The 25,011-nt window shown below is 39.7% G+C and overlaps 1 protein-coding gene and 1 long non-coding RNA gene across 3 annotated transcripts; one reads left to right on the top strand and one right to left on the bottom strand.

Annotated features, from left to right (window-relative positions):
• The first annotated feature begins 1,846 nt into the window (after positions 1-1,846).
• LOC129350656 (uncharacterized) lies at positions 1,847-15,114 on the top strand. 2 transcript variants are annotated; one of them, XR_008604127.1, is made up of 3 exons: positions 1,847-2,118; positions 9,317-9,606; positions 14,052-15,114. It is a non-coding gene; the product is annotated as an uncharacterized LOC129350656 (long non-coding RNA). The 2 variants fall into 2 exon arrangements; XR_008604126.1 differs by having other exon boundaries at positions 9,317-9,614.
• Positions 15,091-23,192, bottom strand: LOC111579724 (polypeptide N-acetylgalactosaminyltransferase 15). Its single transcript, XM_023287112.3, has 10 exons — positions 20,867-23,192; positions 20,575-20,741; positions 20,274-20,478; positions 19,229-19,396; positions 18,908-19,025; positions 18,263-18,457; positions 18,051-18,182; positions 17,865-17,966; positions 17,636-17,779; positions 15,091-17,534 (listed from the first exon to the last, which is right to left on the bottom strand). The coding sequence occupies exons 1-10, from the start codon at positions 21,397-21,399 to the stop codon at positions 17,343-17,345; spliced, it is 1,956 nt and encodes a 651-aa protein (XP_023142880.1). The 5' UTR covers positions 21,400-23,192; the 3' UTR covers positions 15,091-17,342.
• Between the last annotated feature and the right edge of the window lie 1,819 nt (positions 23,193-25,011).

Genomic DNA, 25,011 nt, shown 5'->3' with positions numbered 1-25,011 from the left:
AAAATAACAGTGATGGCGTTGCTGTATAGAAAAGTGTGGGCAGCAGCTCTGACAAATTTCATATTTTGTTCAGTTTTCAAGTGAAAGAAGTAAAAACAAACTCTTTTATCTGTGACGTTCTTTCGGTCTAGAGAAACATGGTTTATGTTTCTGCAGTGAATCCCACACAATTAGTCTGTGACCTCTCGCCATCCTCCGAAGACCCACAGCAGAGAGTCGCTGCACTTCTTTTACAACAGCTCTGAAACCCAGAGTTACATAACTGAGGAAGACATACTAATCAACAACATGTTGTCTGACTTATGCCTTCAAGCTGCAGACATAACATATGGCTGATTTTTATTGAAAAGGTGCCATGTACTTGACTGGGCTAAGTGCACCATAGCTTAAGAAGAGCATTACTGTGTGACGGAGTATGAAGGGTTATAAGAACTCATTGCCTGGGGGCAGAAAGAGAGAGTTACAGAGGATCAGCTCTGGGTCTATCTGTCTGTCAGTCACTATTTTAACCTAAATCACCATGAATTAAATAGCATCTTTACTTGTGATCTATTGGACTGTGACTTAAATACTCAGACACAAAAACACACAACCCTGTTGACCACCCATCCAGCCATCCATTAGAGGTACCCACTTTGTAGAGGGTCACAGGGGCTGGAGCCAATACCAGCTGACAATGGGGTCCACCCCAGACCAGTTCATCAGAGGGCAAACACAAAGAAACAGCCAGCTCACACTCACAGCCAATTTAGAATTACACAGACACAGGGATAACACATCTCACAGAAAGGCCTCAGATGACAAAGCAGGTTTGAACCCTGTGAGGTGACATCGCTAACCACTGCAACACTGTGCCGCTCTTCACCTTGCTGTCTGGATGTTAATCAGAGGTTTGCCTGTTGTCAACAGCATCTACTTCTCTGAGTGAGACGCACATCAGGACATCGCTGTCACATGACTGGCTTACTGTACCATGTAATTATGTTAGCTCTAATGACAGGGAGTTTATATTAGAACATCTTGATGGAAATTCTCTGAAGTAAATGACATGGGTGTTTATTGGCGTTTAACAATAGCGAAGAGACTAGCTGAGCCTTTAGATGAGAATATGAAGGCTGATGGCTCCCTCTGCTGTTGACAGCTAATAAAGTATGACAATATTTATTTTTTCAGGTACTTAATGCACTTAGTAGAAAGTAGGTCCGTGTATATTTTGCCAATTGGAAACGGGTATTGAAAAACAAAAAACAAGTGGTTATTAGATTTTCATTTTAAAATACAAAAATTAAAATTGAAATACAAGGCGTTTTTCCTTTTCATGATATACGAAATTTTAAAAATGCTTTGATTTTCATTTTATATTTAGAATAACAAAAAAGTCAAATCAGTAAGAGACAGAAATGAGAAAAGGTCCGTTTTTCTATTTTCTGAGACCGGAAGTGGTCATCAGCAAGTGTGGAGCCAAACAGAGTACGGTGCATAGACTGTATATAATTTTTTTTCGTTACTTTTCATGGTCAAAATGAGAGATCAGGTGGCCGATCTTAAAATAAATCAGTATTGAATTTTTTTTATAGCGCGTAAAAGTTTTGCGAAGCCAGGAGGCGGGGCTACTTGACTGACAGTCTGGTCTGGAATGATTGACAGGTCCTATGGCTTCTTTCTGATCACATCTGTTCCGCTGCTCACAGGCTGCTGCTGCTCACATTCTTCACATTTATAGTCCACTTTTAAAAGTTCAGCAGACAGGTGCTCTGCTTTGGAGTGTGACGATGTCGTCGGTGATGTGGAGAGTGAAGTTTCCGTTTCACCCACAGCGTGCTTTAGGGCAGTCAGGTTGGACTTGATGTTTGAAATACTGACCGACAGCTCAGATTTAACTGTCTGTAGTTCTGTTTTGATGGGTATTAAACTTTCACTCAAAGCCGCCAGGAGCTGGGTCTTTAAAATAACCACCGTCTCGTTACAGAGTGAAAGTAGCAGTTCCTCCTTAAGGTCAGAGATTGCAGCATCTGAGGGCCTCTTCAAAAGAAGACGTAGTTGATGAAGGCGTTCTGGAGCAGGACCAGAAAGACCACGACCAAGCAGCCTTGAGATCTTAGGCAGCATCTCCCTCAGGTGGGTGTCAATGGTGTTCAAGGTCAGGTCTGTGGTAATCCCGTCAAAAAACAAAACAGAAAAAAAATCTAGATTATAAATCAACATGTAACCAAAGCACTCTGTGTATAATGCCATAGTATAGGATGTAGTTCAGAAAATGTCAGAGTATAGTATACTTTTCAAGAATAACATAGTATGGCCTGTAGTTCATAGTATAGCATGTCAGCAAAAAAAAAACATAGATTATTATGTGGTTCAAAATGTGCAAAATGACAGGATGTTGCCTAAAATTGTCATGTATGATATGTGGTTCAAAAAATGTCATAGTGCAGTATATTGTCAAAATAGTGTTATTCAAGAAAACATCAGAGTATAATATGTCGTCTCAAAAATGCCATAGAATAATATTTCATTGTACAAGTAAAAGTATAGTAATTTTTAAAACTGCTCAAATTCTTATATGTTGCTAAAAAACATTTTTAAAAAAACTAAATCAAAAAAAGTCAAGTCATAGTAATATGTCAATTAAAAAAGTCTATAGTATAGCGTGCCGCCCAGCACACATCATAGTATAGCATGTCACTCTAAAAACGTCATAGTATGGCCTTTGGTCCAGAAAACGTCACAGTATGGCCTTTGGTCCAGAAAACGTCATAGTATAGCATGTTGTCCAAAAAACGTTATAGTATCGCACGTCGCTCAACAAACGTCATAGTATAGCATGTCGCTCTTAAAACGTCATAGAAAAGCCTTTAGTCCACAAAACGTCGTTGTTTAGCATGTCGTCCAAAAAACATCATAGTATAGCATGTCGTCCAAAAAACGTCATAGTTTAGCATGTCGTCCAAAAAACGTCATAGTATAGCATGTCGCTCTAAAAATGTCGTAGTATAGCATGTCGTCCAAAATACTGTTGGGCAATATGACGATACATATCGTGAGAACGATAGAAAAGTCTCTATTGTGCCATTTCTCTTCTATCGTTTCTATCGTTTCTAACCTAATTTTATCAATGATTACAGCAAATTTATCATTAAATAGCCTGCGACGATTGTATTAGTGTTTTCTTGTCACTATGCATACTCTAAGTTTATATACGTGAAAATAAAGTAGAATAAAAAAGACTTTTTGCAAAGAAACTCCGTCTTGTGGTTTTTGCGACATGACGCTGCTTTACGTTCTTTGATTCTCACGCGGGTTTGCGACATGCTTTACGTTACTTAACTCACTTTTTTTTAAAATTTTTATTTTAATTAATTGAAGTATGTACAGTTCAAGACAGTTCACAGAATTGTAACATACATCTTGAGAGAACAAGTGGAGAACAGTTTTTTTTCTTTCTTTTTAAAATTAGGCACACTAAGGCAAGGTATTACACTTATTTAGTTAAAAAAGCAAGGATCTTTTAATACTATTATATAATACTGAGGATTTCCTGTTTATATCACAAGCAAATTTTAAAGACTTGAAATACTCTGAGAAATAGTTTAGAAATACAGCAAAAATAGGAGTGGAGCTTCTCCATTTACAGGTATGAATAAAAAATGTACCCATTACAATAACAAAATTAACAGTATCTGAAATTGTCAAGTCCAAATTGTCCATATAATAGATGACATCATTCAAAATAAAAGGGGGTACATTTGGAATTTGTAATGATATCCAACCATGTATAGCAGTCCAGAAGTCCATAGCATGTTGACAGTTGAAAAATAGATGTTCAATTGTCTCTTTTTCAGCTGAGCAAAAAGTACAGAGTTCTTCCAGTTCAAAATGGAAACGCTTGTGTAGAAAATCAGAAACAGGATATATACCAGAAATAATTTTAAAATGTGTCTCTTTCATTTTAGGCTTGGCAGGATATGACAGATAGAAAATAAAAGTTTTTTTTTATTTTTTTTTATTTTTTAAAGAACTTTTTAAATCTTGTCGAGTATTACAATTGAAGTTGCAAAAGTTTAATTGGTTGAATGTCCGACTAACCCATTTATTATTACATTTCTTATCTTTTACTTAACTCACGAGTGCTGAGCGATGGACGCGCAACAGGTAGGGTTGGCCCGAATCGCAGTTTCTGGGCTCCGGATATTCGGTCCCCTCCTTAACGTCCGGGGGGGGGAGGAATTTGACGGACGGACGAAGGAATGACTTGAATATTCGGTTCGGTCCGTGAGGTCAGAGGCGGTGAGCTAACGGAGGAAAGAGCCGAATTTTCGGCTCGGTTCGTAACGCCTGACAGGGGGTAGGGGTGGAGGTAGGAGGGGGCGAATATTCGGATCTCAAAATAAATATCCGCATACCACCATGGGGACCGGATATTCGGATGCAGCCCTGGCAACAGGTTAAAGTTTCATGGACAAAAGTAAGCAATGAAATTTTTGTCAAACTTTTCAGAGAGTAACTGAAAACATACTTTGTTGTGGTATCGTCATATATATCGTTATCGTGATATAAAATAATCCATATCGTGATATATGATTTTTTCCATATCGCCCAGCACTAGTCCAAAAAACGTCATAGAATAGCATGTCGTTCAACAAAATGTCATAGTATAGCATGTCGCTCTAAAAACGTCATAGTATAGCATGTCGCTCTAAAAACGTCATAGTATAGCATGTCGCTCTAGAAACGTCATAGTATAGCCTTTGGTCCAATAAATGTCATAGTATAGCATGTCGCCCAAAAAACGTCATAGTATAGCCTTTGGTCTAAAAACGTAATAATATATAGCATGTCGCTCTAAAAACATCATAGTATAGCATGCCGCTCTAAAAACGTCATAGTATAGCATGTCACCCACAAAACATCATAGTATAGCATGTCGCTCTTGAAACGTCACAGTATAGCATGTCGCTCTAAAAACGTCATAGCAGAGCATGTCGCTTTAAAAACGTCATACTATAGCATGTCGCTCTTAAAAACGTCATAGTATAGCCTTTGGTCCAAAAAACGTCATAGTATAGCATGTCGTCCAAAGAACATCATAGTATAGCATGTCGCTCTAAAAACGTCATACATGTCACCCAAAAAACGTCATAGTATAGCATGTCGCTCTAAAAACGTCATAGTATAGCATGTCGCTCTAAAAACGTCATAGTATAGCATGTCACTCTAAAAACGTCATAGTATAGCATGTGGCTCAAAAAACGTCATAGTATAGCATGTTGCTCTAAAAACGTCATCGTATAGCATGTTTCTCTAAAAACATCATTGTATAGCCTTTGGTCCAATAAATGTCATAGTATAGCATGTTGCCCAAAAAACGTCATAGTATACCCTTTGGTCTAAAAACGTCATAATATATAGCATGTCGCTCTAAAAACGTCATAGTATAGCATGTCACCCAAAAAACATCATAGTATAGCATGTCGCTCTTGAAATGTCACAGTATAGCATGTCGCTCTAAAAACGTCATAGCATAGCATGTCGCTTTAAAAACGTCATACTATAGCATGTCCCTCTTAAAAACGTCATAGTATAGCCTTTGGTCCAAAAAACGTCATAGTATGGCATGTCGTCCAAAGAACATCATAGTATAGCATGTCGCTCTAAAAACGTCGTAGTATAGCATGTCACACAAAAACGTCAAGGTATAGCATGTGGCTCAAAAAACGTAATAGTATAGCATGTCGCTCTAAAAACGTCATAGTATAGCATGTTTCTCTAAAAACATCATTGTATAGCCTTTGTTCCAAAAAACGTCATAGTATAGCATGTCGCCCAAAAAACGTCATCGTATAGCATGTGGCTCAAAAAACATAATAGTATAGCATGTGGCTCTAAAAACATCATAGTCTAGCCTTTGGTCCAAAAAACGTAATAATATATAGCATGTCGCTCTAAAAACATCATAGTATAGCATGCCGCTCTAAAAACGTCATAGTATAGCATGTCACCCACAAAACATCATAGTATAGCATGTTGCTCTAAAAATGTCATAGTATAGCATGTGGCTCAAAAAACGTCATAGCATAGCATGTCACTCTAAAAACATCATAATATAGCCTTTGGTCCAAAAAACATCATAGTATAGCATGTTGCTCTAAAAACGTCATACATGTCACCCAAAAAACGTCATAGTATAGCATGTCGCTCTAAAAACGTCATAGTATAGCATGTCACTCTAAAAACGTCATAGTATAGCATGTGGCTCAAAAAACATCATAGTATAGCATGTTGCTCTAAAAACGTCATCGTATAGCATGTTTCTCTAAAAACATCATTGTATAGCCTTTGGTCCAATAAATGTCATAGTATAGCATGTTGCCCAAAAAACGTCATAGTATACCCTTTGGTCTAAAAACGTCATAATATATAGCATGTCGCTCTAAAAACGTCATAGTATAGCATGTCACCCAAAAAACATCATAGTATAGCATGTCGCTCTTGAAATGTCACAGTATAGCATGTCGCTCTAAAAACGTCATAGCATAGCATGTCGCTTTAAAAACGTCATACTATAGCATGTCCCTCTTAAAAACGTCATAGTATAGCCTTTGGTCCAAAAAACGTCATAGTATGGCATGTCGTCCAAAGAACATCATAGTATAGCATGTCGCTCTAAAAACGTCGTAGTATAGCATGTCACACAAAAACGTCAAGGTATAGCATGTGGCTCAAAAAACGTAATAGTATAGCATGTCGCTCTAAAAACGTCATAGTATAGCATGTTTCTCTAAAAACATCATTGTATAGCCTTTGTTCCAAAAAACGTCATAGTATAGCATGTCGCCCAAAAAACGTCATCGTATAGCATGTGGCTCAAAAAACATAATAGTATAGCATGTGGCTCTAAAAACATCATAGTCTAGCCTTTGGTCCAAAAAACGTAATAATATATAGCATGTCGCTCTAAAAACATCATAGTATAGCATGCCGCTCTAAAAACGTCATAGTATAGCATGTCACTCTAAAAACGTCATAGTATAGCATGTGGCTCAAAAAACATCATAGTATAGCATGTTGCTCTAAAAACGTCATCGTATAGCATGTTTCTCTAAAAACATCATTGTATAGCCTTTGGTCCAATAAATGTCATAGTATAGCATGTTGCCCAAAAAACGTCATAGTATACCCTTTGGTGTAAAAACGTCATAATATATAGCATGTCGCTCTAAAAACGTCATAGTATAGCATGTCACCCAAAAAACATCATAGTATAGCATGTCGCTCTTGAAATGTCACAGTATAGCATGTCGCTCTAAAAACGTCATAATATATAGCATGTCGCTCTAAAAACGTCATAGTATAGCATGTCACCCAAAAAACATCATAGTATAGCATGTCGCTCTTGAAATGTCACAGTATAGCATGTCGCTCTAAAAACGTCATAGCATAGCATGTCGCTTTAAAAACGTCATACTATAGCATGTCCCTCTTAAAAACGTCATAGTATAGCCTTTGGTCCAAAAAACGTCATAGTATGGCATGTCGTCCAAAGAACATCATAGTATAGCATGTCGCTCTAAAAACGTCATAGTATAGCATGTCACACAAAAACGTCAAGGTATAGCATGTGGCTCAAAAAACGTAATAGTATAGCATGTCGCTCTAAAAACGTCATAGTATAGCATGTTTCTCTAAAAACATCATTGTATAGCCTTTGTTCCAAAAAACGTCATAGTATAGCATGTCGCCCAAAAAACGTCATAGTATAGCATGTGGCTCAAAAAACATAATAGTATAGCATGTGGCTCTAAAAACATCATAGTCTAGCCTTTGGTCCAAAAAACGTCATAGTATAGCATGTTGCTCTAAAAATGTCATAGTATAGCATGTGGCTCAAAAAACGTCATAGCATAGCATGTCACTCTAAAAACATCATAATATAGCCTTTGGTCCAAAAAACATCATAGTATAGCATGTTGCTCTAAAAACATCATAGTGTAGCATGTCGCTCTAAAAACGTCGTCGTATAGCATGTTTCTCTAAAAATGTCATTGTATAGCCTTTGTTCCAAGAAACGTCATAGTATAGCATGTCGCCCAAAAACCGTCATAGCATGTGGCTCAAAAAACGTCATAGTATAGCATGTCGCCCAAAAAACGTCATAGTATAGCATGTGGCTCAAAAAACGTCATAGTATAGCATGTCGCTCTAAAAACATCATAGTATAGCATGTCGCTCTAAAAACGTCACAGCATAGCATGTTGCTCTAGAAACGTCATAGTTTAGCCTTTGGTCCAATGAATGTCATAGTATAGCATGTCGCTTTAAAAACGTCATACTATAGCATGTCCCTCTTAAAAAGGTCATAATATAGCCTTTGGTCCAAAAAACATCATAGTATAGCATGTCGTCCAAAGAACATCATAGTATAGCATGTCACTCTAAAAACGTCATAGTATAGCATGTGGCTCAAAAAACATAATAGTATAGCATGTCGCTCTAAAAATGTCATAGTATAGCATGTCGCTCTAAAAACATAATAGTATAGCCTTTGGTCCAAAAAACGTCATAGTATAGCATGTTGCTCTAAAAATGTCATAGTATAGCATGTGGCTCAAAAAACGTCATAGTATAGCCTTTCACTCTAAAAACATCATAGTATCGCCTTTGGTCCAAAAAACGTCATAGTATAGCATGTTGCTCTAAAAACGTCATAGTATAGCATGTCGCTCTAAAAACGTCATCGTATAGCATGTTTCTCTAAAAATGTCATTGTATAGCCTGTGTTCCAAAAAACGTTATAGTATAGCATGTGGCTCAAAAAACGTAATAGCATAGCATGTCGCTCTAAAAACGTCATAGTATAGCCTTTGGTCCAAAAAACGTCATAGTATAGCATGTCGCTCTAAAAATGTCATAGTTTAGCATGTCGCTCTAAAAACATCATAGTATAGCCTTTGGTCCACAAAACGTTGTTTTGTCCCAGCTGTCTGAAATAGGTGAGGAGCAACACCAAAACAGTCCAAACGCTGGTTTCCAGAGGGTTAGACGAGTATTTATTTGAAAGAGGAAGTTTACAACAACACAACATGTGAGGGGGTTAAAAGCAAATGGGTGTTAGTAAAATATAAATAAATAAACAGAACTAAAAGTGAACTTCAGTTTGACATTGATGGGCATTCCAACCAGGAACAAAGTAAAAGATAATCAATACGAAAAAAAACAAACTCTTCCTGTTGACCTCTTCAAGCACATAAACACACCGCAGTAGCACCCTAAACTAAAACTATCAATGGGTTTCCTGTTTTCGTTTCTGAACAATTCAAAGGTCCCTCTCTATCTCCCCACACATCCACCAACCACTGGAACACATCTCCAAAGTTCTGCCAGGCCAGCTCAGCTTCCCCTCAGAAGAAGTGCCGCCAGATGAAGGAGCCTTTTGAGAGGCAGCTGGCATCATGATTGGACTGTACTTTGGTCTGTTCCAGTCCAGCTTCAGCTCCAGAGACGGCAGGCAGGACGAGTCAACGGAGGCCGGGTGGACGAAGGCATGCAGCTGAGTACAATCCAGAAAACAACAGAGGAGGAGAGCAGCGGCCCAGGACCAGAACAACCAGAGTAGCATGGTATGTCTCTTAGAAAACATCATAGTATAGCCTTTGGTATGAAAAAATGCCATAATATACATTGTATATTGTACAAAAAACAAGTCAAAGGAAAGAGACATACATTGTAGAATTGTAGTAATTGTGGGCTGACTGATTTACTGATTATCAGTATTTTATTTTTTACTGATTTACGGTAATAAATACATTTAAAAATGGCGCTACTTTGGCTCTGAACCTTAATCTACCTGTGGTCGCTCTGTCTTCTGGAGTGATTTGATTGGTTATATGTAACGAATAAAACTCCTTTAACTTAACATCTGTAAACAAAACAAAAACATATCAACAAAGTTTTCTGTTAGAGTTTGTGTTCTTCTAAGTTTAACTCCAAGATTTTAAATACTTTCATTTACTGCAAATGAATATCGACTCCGAATGTCTCAGTAATAATCATTATCAGCCTTAAAAACCCACAAAACACCCCTCTATACTCGACCACACTTAGTACAGTCCAGTTCCCCCTTCTATAAATCTGCTTGGAATCTTCCACTTCCTGTTTGTCAAAGTGGCCTTCTACCTGGACAAGTTTTGTTGGAGCTCATGCAACAAACATTTTGGGTAACTGCACTTTAATATGGATGGATGACACTGAATTAGAGTCTGTTTTCATGAGACTGAGTTAAGATGTGTAGCTCTGTCATTAAATAGTAAATTATTTCTCAGAATTCACAGAGAAAAGTCTGAAATGTTTGCTAGGTTAGCGTCCCACATGTTCTTTGGCTCAGCTAAAGCTAACTCTCTCCAACTTCTGGATCTCTTGAGTTGCTTGTTGTTAAAATATCTTGCTGTAGGTGCTGAAGCTCAGAAAGTCTGAGATGTTTGTTCAAAATAAGCTCATTCTCAAGTCTTATCTGAACTGTCCTCTTTTGTTTTAACTTTCCCTAAACTTAGAGTTAATGACAGAGCAGCACATCCAGACTCAGTCTCATTTATGTAGAGATTAAACTTCAGTGTCATTCATTGATGTTAAAGTGCAGTTTTTCAAATGTTTGTTGCACATGCTCCCGACCAAACCAGTCCAGGTGGAAGACGATGTGAAGAGAAAGCTCCAGAGGATGAATATCACACATTTACGTTGGAAATAAATGTCCTTTAATTTGACATTGTCATGCAAATGATGTTCAAATTTTTGAGTGTTTTGTTGATGTTGGTTTCTAAATGTTTTTTGACACTGTTTTTTGGCCCCAAAGATTAAAACCTTCTACGGCTCACAAGCTGCAACAATTCACACATTATCAACTATCTTTCTGACTAAACTAAGATTAAAAAGTGAAAAACTGCCTGATTCCTGCATCATGAATGGAAATCTTTTTGGTTTTTATGACAGTAAACTGAATATATTTGGGGTTGACATTTTATAAACCAAAACAAGAAATGAATTACTGGAGAAAACGACAGATTAATGGACAAAGAAAATGTGTTTTCTAACATATATGGCTGAATTACTCCAACATTACAAGATACATACAATTTTAATTCAATTTTATTTATATAATGCCAATTACAGGTCAAATTGTCTCAAGATGCTTTATTTTTATATTTTTTTGTCATATTTAAAATATGGCAAAGTAAGAAATTTAAACCTCTTGACTAATCCAATTTATTATTTAGTTTTTAAGAGACTAATTGACAATTCAAACTTTCTCCACTAAAACTAATAAACATGAGGTCAAATAGAAGGAACAGTTTTAAATACTGCTGTCCCACAACGACAAGAATAAAGTTTCTCAACAAAAACTAAATCTGCTGGTGGATTCCATGAAAGTCCTAATAAAGGATAATAAAGTGTGGTACTAAAGGTTTGTGGTGCTAAAAATCTCCAAGTAAAGATATCAAGTTGAACATCTGGATGGAGGTTGATAAAAGTTGACCTCCCTTCATTTCTGTGGAGCGACTCCATGGATTTCATGGATGGTGGTTAAAGATCTGCTCTTCTAGTGGTCCTTCTTCTAGTTGCTGTGAAAAGTCAGTCCATCCTGGCCGACTTCAACACCTCTTCATGACAACTTGTTCTGCCTCCGACCTCGTGGAAACTCAAGAAACTCGGGAAAACCTGTGGAGACTCGAGGAACTCGTCAAGACTCGAAGAACTCGTCGGGCGGGGGAAGGTGTGGTGGGCGGTGGGGGAGTAGAGGGGGGAGGCCGCCACCCACCTCCCCGCCTACTCTCCACCCTGACTCCACCCAGACTCCGCCTTGGCTCCACCCGTGTGGTCACTTGGAAACTACGATGACAAAGGGACGACGAAATTATGTCTTTTTATCTGATCTGTAGCTCAGTGAGTTAAGGATTTGCCTATGGAGCTGCAGGTCGCTGGTTCAAGACCAGACACTTCTTAAATTTTCTCAAAATCCTGACAAAGACAAAGAAAGAAAACTGCCGCTGGCGGGTCTCGAACCTGCGACCCTCCACTTGGGAGTCCTCTTCTTATCCTCCTGAGCTACTCGCTCAGATACAAATTCTTCTTTTTTTTGCGCATTTATCATCTATTTTTTGTCGTTTTCGAGTTTTTTTTTAACTCGAGTCTCGACTCGACCGTTTTTCTCAGGAGGTTGGACTTCAGCCTTTGTGCTGGAGGGTGGAACCCTCAGTTCCAAGACTTTCCAAAGCCTCCACACCTCCCGAGTCCTCAGGACCTGAGCTTTCACACAGTCTAAGGGCTGAAATTTTCTAAGTCCCACAGTAGTTCTCTGTTAGTTTGAACCTTCAGACAGTCTGAGGACTGAAATTTTCTGAGTTCCTGAGTAGTTCACTGTTAGTTTGAACCTTCAGACAGTCTGAGGACTGAAATCTTAGAAGTTCTTGAGTAGTTCTCTGTTAGTTTGAACCTTCAGACAGTCTGAGGACTGAAGTTTCTAAAGTTTCTCAGTACTTCTCTGTTAGTTTGAACTTTCTGGTTAACAGAAGCCTTAAAACTTGTGACCATGAGTCTTGATTTCACATTTAGACCATCCATCTGAGTTCTTCTCAGACCTTCACCTGTGGGTTTTTTAGAAATCCTCAACAAACTTTGATTCTCTTCACTGAACAGTAAAGTTTGTGGGGATCAGAAGGTAACATTAGTTTGATCAATGCCTTCAACTACTAGTAGACATTATCTGGAAAGCAGTTTTCTTAAATGTGTTCTTACTAAATCCGTCCACAATCAAACCAAGACCATAGAAAGAGGAAATGTTTGAAGAAACAACTTGATGTTTTCATTTCAGACTAGAAAACACTTTAAGAAAAAACGAGCAAAAACAGATAAAGCTGTTTTTGCTCTTTTTGATCGTTTTATTGTCTCTTCTGTTTAATTTGATCTTCTAAAGTTTAACTGGTGTCTTTTCAAATGTTTTGTCTTCAGTTTGATTCTTCTTAAATGTTTAGTTTTGCTCTTTTCTCACCTTTTATTCTTTTCTAATGTCTGATTTGATTTTGAAATGTTTTGTCTTTTTAAAGTTTAATTGTTTTTTCAAATGTTTTATCGGCTTGTTTGAAAAATTTCCTTTTCTTTCCCAATGTTTAATTTTTTGAATAAATCTTTTCTTTTTACATTTTACCACCTTTTAATGTTTAATTTTCTTTTTAAATGCTTCATTGTATTTTCAGTTTGATTCCTATTTAAAAATTTGTCTTTAAGATTTAATTTTCTAATTAACCATTTAATTTTTTAATTAAATGTTTTGTCTTTTTAAAGGTTTAATAATCTAATTAAATGTTTTGTATTTTTTTAAATGTCTAATATTCTTCTTGTTTAATTGTATTTTTTAAATGTTTAATTATCTGAAATATTTCATCTTTAATGTTTAATATTTTTGTTTAAAAATTTTGTTTAATTTCACAATTACATGCTTTGTATCTTCCGTTTAATTATCTAATTAAATGTTTTGTCTGTTTAATATAATTTAATTGTATTTAATGTTTAATTTTCTTTTTAAAAGTTTTATTGTATTAAATGTTTTTTCCTTTAATTGCTTTTTTTAATGTAGTTTATTTCTTTAATCTTCTTTTTCTTGTCAAGATTTTAACCCCAACCTAAAAAATGAAACAAATCCTTAAATCACAATGAAAATACTTCTGTTGTCACAATCATGAGTTAGTCAGTTATTCAGTTTATCAAGCTTTATTTGTTTAGCACCTTTCACATAGATGACAAAGCTAAACAAGCAAAGAGAAAAACTATGCTAAAACTATGATTGAAACTCAAAATGATATTTAAAAAAAAAAAAAGATTTAACATAATAAAATATGCTGTGTCCAGGGGATGGAGGGAGTTTATTGAAGTCTTCTTGGGCTCACATGGTAAATCATTTAAAATATAAACTTGATATTCAGTCTAAGGAAACTGCAGAGCGACAGAAGAACCAACAATATCTCCTGTTTTCTCCTTTAATGAGTCGACTCTTCTTGTGCTTTCAGACCAAAGAACTACAGACTCTTCACAACCTGCTCAAACTCTTGGTACAGGACCTCACCACACGGGTCAAGAAGGTTTCTGTCTCATTTCTACTCTGAAGCTCACCTTCTCCTGCTCAAACTGCTGACAAATGTTTCTGCTGCTCTAAAGTCTGCTCTCCAGAACTTCCTAAAAACTCTCAAAGTCTCTTCTGCTGCAGGTTGCTTTGTAGAACTGTTGCAGAAAACCTCACTAAACCACATGGAGGGGCCTCAAGATAGTTCCAAATGAAACTGTACAAAAACCAAACTAGCACAACCCAAACACTAAAGTCTCCTACAGCCTACCAGAGAACCTCTGAGAACAGAGAATCAGGACAGGAACTCTTACCTTCTAGACAACCAGCGTTGGTTCACAAGAGTACAGAATGTGTCTGACCAAAAACCTCTGAAGACTCACTACAGCCAAGATAAAGACACAACTCAGCTGCACCAAACCCACTAATCACGGCACACATTAGCACCATGTGCTAACTGTGGTTAAAGAACCACATTTACCAAGACAACTATCCAGTACAAAGCCCTAAAACACACCAAGAAACACATTAAAGTCTATTTTACTGCTGGAAGCTGCAAGCCAACGCCTAAAGAACAAACTAAAGCAATGGAGCCAAACCCGGTTCAGTGGTGAAGAGAAGCAGAGGAAATGTTTGACTGAAGCTAAATAAAGCAGGAAGACACTGAGCTGCTCAGGTGTTCCTGATAACACCAAGCTGCCACCTGGACAGCCAATAGGAACACAGCTTACTGGAAGTCCAGAGGGCTGGCTTAGTGAAGGAAATTTAGTTTAAAGTTGAAGCAGAGAGTTAACAAAGTTGAAAACCACCTTCTGATACCTGAAATCTCTGAGTTTTCACACAAAGAACGCCTGAACATGTTAAACTGGTTTTATAGTAGAACCATCACTGTAAAAACATCATAGTATGGTGTGTTGCTCAAAAAACATTAGGACCCGGCTGTCTAGGGTCGCCGAGGAGCAACACAAAAACAGGACAAACACTGGTTTCCAGGGGGTTAGGAGGCTATTTATTTGAAAGAGTAAGTTTACAACAACACAACATGTGAGCAGAAAAATCACAGTCTGTCTTTAGTTCAGCTGAAAATATTAGTTTTTGTCTTTTTTTATTGACCAGACTTTTCAGGAAGTAGATGAAGAATAATTAAAGCTCTCATGTAGAAGTCCAACTTATTTTCAATTCAATTCAATTTTATTTATATAGCGCCAATTACAGTCAAATTGTCTCGAGACGCTTTACAGAACCCATATGCCTGATCCCTCAGAGCAAGCCAAAAGGCGACAGTGGCAAGGAAAACACCCTTTTAACAGGGAAAAAAACCTCGAGCAGAACCCAGCTCTAATGTGGGGGGACCCATCTACCTGCTGGCCGGGCGGGTTGAGAGGGACAGAAGAGGTAGAAAGGTAGAGATAGAGGGATAGAGATAGAGAGGTAGGGGGGGACACAAGGACCATAAAACACACAGTATAATACATGCATGATAAGACAGATGATACATGCAAAGTACAACTAACATGGAAACTAATTATAGTGTACTGCTATGGTGTACGGCTCTGGCATTAAATATACTACATATATAGCTGGTGGTAAATTCAACAATATGTAGATGAGCAAATCAAGTATAGTAAGGGCAATGCAGAGTAGATCGGTGGAAATGGGCAGCTGGAGGTGGGAGAACAACCACAGATCTGAAGCATCCAGCTCTGGGAGCAGGGACACTCGGAGAAAGGACACAGAAAGAAACAGAGATCCTTGTGGAGAGTTTGATCTTAGAGTTTGTAAAGCTGTTGGGTTTTTAGAGTCATGGTTAAAAGGAATATTCCACCTAAAACCTCAAATATAGACCTGAAAGGGTGGTTTAGAAAAAATCCTTCAATGTAGACCAAAAAAGTTAGTATGGAGGAATATTCCACCTGAAATGTAGACCTGAGAAGTTGGTTTGGAAGAATATACCATCCTAAACATCCTTAAATGTAGACTATAAGACGGTTTGAAAGAAAATTCCACCTAAAATCCTCCAATGTAGACCTAAAAGGTGAGTTTAATGGTATATTCCACCTAAAATTCACTACTGTAGACCTTGGAGGTTGGTCTGATGGTATATTCCACCCAACATCCTCGAACATAAACTTAAAAAGTTCGTTCAAAGGAATATTCCAACTAAAATCCTTCTTTTTTCGTGTGTCTTACTGATTTTATTTTTTTGTTATTCTAAATATAAAATGAAAATCAAAGCATTTTTAAAATTTCGTATATCCCCTTTTGATCATGAAAAGGAATTAATTTTTGTATTTTAAAACAAAAATTAAATAACCATTCATTTTTTGTTTTTCAATACCCGCTTCAGAACGGAAAATCCAATTGCCAAAATATACACAGACCAAAGTAGTACAACATATCACAAAAGAACAAAACATTTTAGAGTATAACATTCTGGAGGAGTTATTAAAAATACTTATGAGTACCTGATAATGGCTGAATTCAACTGTTTTAGTATCTGAATACTGTGCATGTTCCTCACTGTATCACTGACTAAATCCATCATGGATGTAATCACTAGCACCTCTGCTTTGCTTTGGTTTTTCCTTGAATTTGTCACCTGTGTGTATCTGCTATGAAAAAGATAAAGTTACTGAAGTGATGCAGAGCTACACTTAGTGCTCAAAATGAGAAGGACACTCAATGAAAAGTTGGGGAGAAACACTGACAGAGCTGGAAGCATAAAATACAAGCTCAGCTTTTTGGTACTGTTTTTATTTAGTCTACAGCATAGACCTGTGGAACAGTGATCACTTTGGTAAAACTGGCATGATCCAGTGCTGAATTCAGAGACCTCTCTCACCTGCATAATCAAGTATTTTTCATAATGTACACAAAAAAATTCCACTTGAATTAATGAAACCATTTTCTGACACGAAGGATAATTTAAGATAATTTAACCTACAGTATCTTTATATATTTTATGATGAATATATACATAAATAGAATACAGTAGTAGATATTAAAATTGATATTCCTAAGAGATAATTAGTTTTGTTACTATTTAATTATCATACACAGTTAATGATATTTGCAATCCTTAAAACAGGAACAAAACATGCTGAGTGGGAGAGCAGAGAGACAAATTAGAATAAGGATATTTTTCTACCACTATGGATAGTACATATAGAAAAAGCCTGTCGGATACGCCTATAATTCACATCTTGAAAATGCACTAGTCCCCTCTGTGCTTTACGTTTCAGGCACCTTTGGGAGCCACTACTTGCTCAAAGTGCCACTGTTGTCTGGGGTGATGTGTGCATTGGCGCAGGAAGAGACCTCCTGTGCTGGGGTAAATGTTGGCTTCTCTTGGGCTACTTTGCAGGAGCCCACCTTCCTTCACAGCCTCCAGACATAACTGGGACTGTTGGTGCACAAGCTGGCCGCTCAGCTGGGGAACAGATACAGACAGTTAGCCAGGCGCCACAGATAGCCATAAAAATGTGTATAAGTATATGTGCTACAAAAAAAAAATCTAATTATCTGCCTTGCCTTGATGAACTTCCACTGGAGTCTGCTGGCAGTGGGTCGGTGGGTGGGGCATGGAGAGAGGACCACCCTGTCTCCCTTGGTATCCAAACACAAAGCCCCCATGGGACCCCATCGCACTTCACCCTCGGAGTTTAGATCACAGTGCTACAACAGGAAGAGAGACCATCTTTGCCACTGTGTGACACTTTTCTACCGTCATCCCTAAATAATAACCTGTTGTCATGGTTACCTGGCTGCCTGTCCCGCTGCATGGCACGATACTCATGTTTCCACCCTGCAGTCCCTGCCCATGGGGGTAGTCTGCACAGCCACCGGTGCCGACACTGTACAGCTTTAGTCAGGCAGAATGTAACATCACAGTCCGTCATGTCCATCATAGAGAAGTCATGTGTGTGTGTCTGTGTGTGTTTGCTACCTCTCCTGACAGAGCAGGTCTGTCCTGAGGGATGTAGAGTTGTGGGTAAACTGTAGTCAGGAACCAGTGGAAGTTCCTACAACCCAGACTCCTCTTCAGCCGCATACGCTCTGTGATGTTTGGGCTCTCAGACTGCACAAAGACAGAGTTTCAGACCGCGATGCACTCACCAGCCGCTCTCCTGACACAAATGTGTAACCTCACACACACACCTGCCTGATAAAATGAGCAAGCGTCTCTCTCCTATAGAAGATCTTCTTGTATGCATCCATCCAGGTGGCAGCGATGCGGATCTTGTTCCTCTGGAGCAGGTCCTGGTCTGGGAAGTGATACGGCAGGTGGTGGCGATTGAGGTGGGCAACACGTGAGCAAGGAACCACCTCCATGGAGCCCCCGCATGACCACACCTATAGGAGCGGAGAGGTATTTTGGTGAGAGGAGTTTGGGAGAAAAAAGTACAGAAATATTTTGTTGTCTTCTGTGTGTTTCGGATGATCAAACAGAGAAGCACAAGTTGCACTATTTCTACGAGAATCTGAATTCTACATGTGTTTAAAGTCATCTTTGGCCACTAGTTGGACTCGTAATATTTGACTTGTGCATTCATCCACAGGCCAGGACATTCCTAGACCGCTATTCATCCCGAGATTTCCGTTTGCAAAAGGCATCATCTCACAGCACAACACTCCTGAGGCCCGAGCAGAAGGCAACTGAATCACTCAGGCAATGCATGGCTAAAATACTTCATGTGACTTAAGATGAAAACTCAAAGGCAGTCTGTCATCTCGCAGTCTGGCGTGGGTTCGCAGACAGAAGGACTTAGCAGGAAAGGTGATATTAAATGACTTTTCCGTTACCCTAATTGATAGCTCAATATGTTCCGCCCCCCACAGCAGCATCCCGGGGTCATAGGCTCCCACGCTTTGGAAGAAATGTCTGTCGATGGCCACAACTTCACCTCCTAAAGCAGGGCTCCTGTCACAGTCAGAATTATGAACAAACATATGTTGGTGTCTGTGAATCATGATTATACTACAAACTTCTGTGTGCTTCGGAAATGTCAAAGGTCAGCTCCACATTTATAAAAGGACAAAATCACATCTGATCAGTGCCTTTCTCTCTTAGGGTTAATTTAACATTTCTTTGTAGTGGCACAACCAGAGCATCTCCAAACTCACCTCACAGGTCGAACAGCCTTCTCTGGGTCCTTATCTTCCAGTTGAGGGTTTGATTCCCAATAGAAGTCAAGTCTCCAGTCGAACACTCCTCTAACTGGCCACTGGGTGGCATTGTACCTAAAGGTCTGCCAGTCTATTACATCCATGATGGGTGACACCACTGTAGTCCTGCAGAGACACCACATTTATCTCAACAGTCCTTTTTATATTTAGTCTTTTTTTATTGACATTTATCAAGTGTCATGAAGCTAATGTTATGAATGTAAAGTATGTTCCTGGCAATCAAACAGACTTCCTTGGCTACATTTTCACTTATTAGTCAAAATGTGTGTGCATCTAAAAGAAATGTGTCTTCTTATTTGCGTTTTCAGCTGCAAATGTTTATGTGTGAGTGTGTTGCAGGCTGTGTCACAGAAACCAGTCCTTTGTTGGGGACTGCTCTGCTTCACATATGCTGTTTGAAATATTTTTACCAAGTGGCCATGTGTGATGTGATGTGATGCTCAGAAGAACTGGAATGAAAAGATTAAAAGGGGGGATAGGGAGAGCAAGAAATGGGAGAAGGGTCAAACATGTGGCTGAGAGAGTTGAGTGGTTGCAGATTCCTGGCCTAATTACCTAGTCTAATTAGAGCCACGCTGCAGGCAGCCTGAGACAGAAGGCCCGAGCCAAATCATGAGAGCTGAGTCTTGGATACACACAGCACCATGTATCCCTGTGCTGTGCTAATGAGTAAGGACAACTGATAACTCTGAACCCTCCATCTTCTCACTTCCCACAAGTGGTTCTGTCAAATAGCAGAACACAACAGAGGAGCAGACACAGAGAGTTTGGGCACAACTGCTGGGTTTGGATTTTCCAAGGCCAAATAATTCCCTTGATCTTAATTATTCTTCATCACAAAATTCTGGCCTTTTAACTTTTGATATTTTTGGCATTTAACCAGCAGACAAACTTACAATTAGTGTGATTAAAGAGGAAATTTGGGGGCACAGGCGATTATGAAAGAATGCAAGAGCAGATTCTTATTCAGAGTAAACAGTACCTGTCCTGAGCAACTCTCTCCAGCAGTGGCTCCAGCCAACCCTTCTGGCATTCACAGTGGGAGTCCATGAACACCAGCACCTCCCCTGCTGCCCTTGCAGCACCCAGTGTACGGCAACCACCAGCACCCAGGCGTCTGGTGCTACGAATCAAACGCACCCCGTCCAGATGAGACACATATTCACTCAGAACAGTCTTCAGGTGACCTAAAAAAGAACAAGAGATTAGAACATAGATAGATAGATAGATATTCAAGGATGGATGGATGGATGGATGGATGGATGGACGGATGGAGGACTCACCGTGCTGGCTCAGGTCGTCCACCAGCAGAACCTCCTGCAGATACTGTCTGGGTGCAGTATCCAGCACGCTGTGAACTGTGCGCAGGAGTGTGGACCAGGCTTCGTCATGAAAACAGATCACAACACTGGCTGAAGGGAGAGACTCACTGTATTGCTCCCCAAAACACCTGTTTAGAGGTCAACAAATACACCCTGTCAGCACAACTGCATTCGTTTTAAACTCTCTTCGATGCAACATGAGTAAACTTTTGGTTCATGATTTATCCGTGCGCTTTGGCCACTGTGCACTCACTCAGGATGGCGCGTCTCTGGCAGTCTGCGATGCAGTGAAATCCTCTCGCTGACCACCTCGTTGAAGCCGTACTTTTGCACCGCGGCCTGCTCCATATCCTTCTCCAAACCGTCCAGGTGGAGCCGCACCGCTTTACCCATCTCACCGTGCGCCAGGGTCCCCGGGACAGCCGTACCTTTACTAGTTCCAGGCATGAGCACCTTGTAGCTTCCCTTCTTCTGTGGCGCGCTCTTGGTGCCCTGCACGGATGGCACGAATAAAAGCTCGTCTTCTTGCAGAGATTTCAGCGGAGCCACGTCGACGCCGAGCTCTAAAGCGGGGTCTCGGGACTCCACGATGAGCTCCAGATCCGGGGGACTGGGGATCCGCTGCAGGAGGGGGCGGCGGGGAGGACCAGGCTTGTCACGGCTGTGGTCGCGATCCCGGCTGAAAAGATCCGAGAGCGCAAGAGTAACCAGGGCGAACCCGAGGAGCAGCAACCAGAGGCAGAGCATCCTCCTCCGGATAGCTGTCGCTCTGCTCCACAGCCTCATGCTGAGGAGCGCAGAGGAGACGAGAGGGGCACCCAAAATCAGCTCAGCCGTCTTGAATTGCACATTTTTGAGTTTTGCCTCAACTTTATAGTCGATTGCATTTCACCAAAGTGATGAAAATTAACACGGATTATCCCAGAAGCAGAAAAGTAAACATATTGCACATCAGTCTGGTGAGGATCGGAGCTGCATCCATGAAGCAGCAGACCTGGGACACGAGTGACGGACGGCGCAGGTTCAAGACTTAAAGTCAACTTCTGAATGGTGGAGGTGCGCAGACTTTGCCTCTTGTTCGGCTCATCCCGCGGTCCTAGAGCCTGCATCACGTTGGATTTGAGTAAACCGGCAGAACAATCCAACTAACATCCCACATCCACCTGTTCCTCCATCTCACTGATAACTGAGATTTACAAAACTATTTTAGACAAATGTTGCTGGAGAAAAATCACAACGGTGCACACATTTAAAGTGTTTTAATGCTGCATCACTATCTATTAACAGATTTGCAAGTCTCAGGGACAATTTTTAATATTTATTCCTGGAAAGACTTGTCGAGAGTACTAAAAAACCCAAATTACAAGCGCTCTTAATGGAGAAATGTCACGACTTTCCAGAAACAACTGTATGTTCCTTCTGACTAACTCACATTGCAGTGGAAAGAAACTTTTATATTTCCTCTAGTTCGTGTGTGAAGGTCTGCTGGGTGAAGGCGTCTCCCCCCCGATGCGTCACACATCAAAGATGCGCTCTCCGGCCAGCTGGCGGCGGGCCCCGTGGTCTCATGACCGTCTGTCAGTGCCGGGAAGCGGGGCGGTCGCAGCTTCGATCTCCCCGGTTCCTCCGAGGAGATCTTGGCAGCACACGTTGCTGTTTTCAACTGTTTTGTTTTGGAATTTGCATAGTTCTGTTTTGTAAGACCAAAAAAAAAAAAGTTTTTCAGATTTTACCACACTGCATGTGGAGTTTTCCACAGCACTGTTGCGAGAAATAAAACAAGAGAAAATGTCATGTAAGGATTTCACTGGAAAATGGCAAGATATGGCCTAATAATTTCCTTAATATATTTTCCAAGTGACCTCAGAGGGATGGATTTTGTAAAAACTTTTTTTTCGTGACAGCCACCAGAAGGTCAGACAGTTTTTTCTTCACCACATCATAAGAAATAACGAGCTTCTGCGTCAGAGCAGCTCTGTTTTGCATTGTGGCTGACTGGAGCTCAGAGGAGTTGTTTCATACAAGCTGGAAGAGCAGCCTGTGGAGCTCTGAGGCCAGTCTGGCTGCAGTCAGACACCAGTTTACTGTCCTGGTGGCTGTCTGGCTGCTCTTGTGTCTGAATGAGTGGGTGGGATTAACAGCTCCCTGCCTTCCTCCCATTCTAGCCCACCCATAGACAGCCACCTCCTCTCCTGCTCAGGATGACAGGGCACAAAGACCTCTGATGATCATGATCACAGCAGAAAGAGGGACACCTGGAGAGAGGCAGCAAGATGAGAGTGTTGCAAAGAGGCTGGAAATGAAAGAGAGACACTAAAAGATCAGAGAGAGAGCAGAAGAGGTGACCGGCTCCTGACTCCAGTGTTCTTGTGGGAATGTGTTTATGCGCTCGGAGATTGGAGAAGAAAGAAGGTCTTCATGCATTTCCAGCGCTGCACAGGCAGTGAACACTCCCATATGTTCCACGGAGCAGCCAAAGCACACACTGAATTGAATTTTCCACTGCCAGCACATTTTCAGACACAAACACCAAAAGATTTTTGGACACACACACACACACACACACACACACACACACACACACACACACACACACACACACACACACACACACACACACACACACACGCACACACCCAGTGAAGATCCAGAGTTTTAGTGCACATTCCCGGGAATGTTTCTGCATTCCACCGTCCGACTGGAAGCCAGAGCTGTAAAGGAGAAGGCACGACAAGTTCTCAGTGGGGAGAGAAACAGAGAGAAAAGAAGAGCCTGCTGGCTGCACAGAGCAATTTCTGGCTTTTATTTCTCTGTTTTACATCCAGTGATGTCTGGAGTCTGAGGACACACAGAGAGACAGTAAAAGAGATATTTTTGAGCTAAAGCAATTATCTATCAAACTATGGGACACATTTTTTTAAAAACTAAAACTGCAAATAATTAACTGAATCCAGCTTCTTAATGAGGAGTGTTTTCTCTTTTTTTTGTCATTTTAAATGCTAATTAACAAGATATCATTAAGTTCGGACAAAATAAAACACTTGAACAAATCACTCTGATGAATTTTCTTCTATTTCCAACACAAATTAGCTGATTGGTTTTTAGATTAACCAGAAGATAATCAGCTCATGGCTTAATAATGATCATAACTACCAGCTCCAGCATCTTCTGGTCAGCTTACAACTGTTATTATTATTTTGTGGTTGTGCAGTTTAACATTTAACAGCTGAATCCGGCCATATTACAGTGTAAGAAATTCAACTGAGAATGTTCATGGGGCCTCAGGTTGGTTTTTTTTTTCTCTCTCTCTCTCTTTTTTAGTCTGTGGTTTGACAGCAGGCTGGGTGAGAAGCTGCGGAGAGGTGCTGCCCCCTATTGGAGAGGAACAGTACTGGTGCTCACACAAGTTTTCCATATATTCAACTAAAAAGACAAAATAAAAATAGTACTAAATAATAGAATACAACAAATCTATAAGGGTTCACCTTGAAGATTTTCTTCTGGAGCTTTTGGTCTCATCTTGTGACTTTCATCAGTGGATTGTTGTGATGATGATAATGAATGAAATAAGGAAGAAATCCTAAATCTTCATATTTGATGTGTTATTTCGTCCATCCATCCATCCATCCATCCATCCATCCATCCATCCATCCATCCCATGGAGTTGGTGGACTTACACTTGTAACAAGTTTCCATATAGAAAAAACAACTCAGAAAAAGCTGCAGATCCCTGTTTGAAAACGGCAGATTTAACTTTTTATCTTCTTCTTCTGTTGATCCTGTTGTTTTGTTTTTGTTTGTTTAAAAAAAGACTTTTTGAATTTGATGTCTAACCAGCTGGATGGATCAATCTGTGGGTTATTATCTGCAATTATTGTCAAAAAAAGCCCAATACGAATCATCATGGTCATTATCATGGCTTCTGAACAATCCTAAGCTTTTCTAGGTTTGTGTGAAATTCTTCAAGAATACACATATTATAAGATCATCATTTGAGTTGCAAATACACTGAATTGATTCTACATTGTGGGTTTGCTGTTTCAAAGTTTTAAAATCCTGCTCGTTTCCCTGGTTTCTCTGCAGATTTAATACTATCTAGATAATAATAGCTAAATTGTTTTATTCTCTCCTCCCCTCAGCAGCCCCTATAATCTGCCCATTCTGTGCAATTTAAGCTTTGATAGCTTGTAAAGATGTTGTTTTTGATTGTCATCACTTCATACGAGCTGTTCTGCTGGCTTTTGTACGGAATTTACAGTTTGGCAGCCCTTTGGTACCGTTTCCAAACGTTCTTGTGACAGCAGAAGACCCGCTGAAGCAGTGACTTTAATCACATGCCGGATGGTGTTGAAAACGAGCCCAGCTCTGGTGGACATCATAAGCTCTGCTTCTGCTTTT

This window comes from Amphiprion ocellaris, chromosome 15 (assembly GCF_022539595.1).
Source record: "Amphiprion ocellaris isolate individual 3 ecotype Okinawa chromosome 15, ASM2253959v1, whole genome shotgun sequence".
Lineage (NCBI taxonomy): Eukaryota > Metazoa > Chordata > Actinopteri > Pomacentridae > Amphiprion > Amphiprion ocellaris.
The sequence above is the reverse complement of the archived record's forward strand: the minus strand, read 5'-3'. Positions and strand labels throughout refer to the sequence as shown.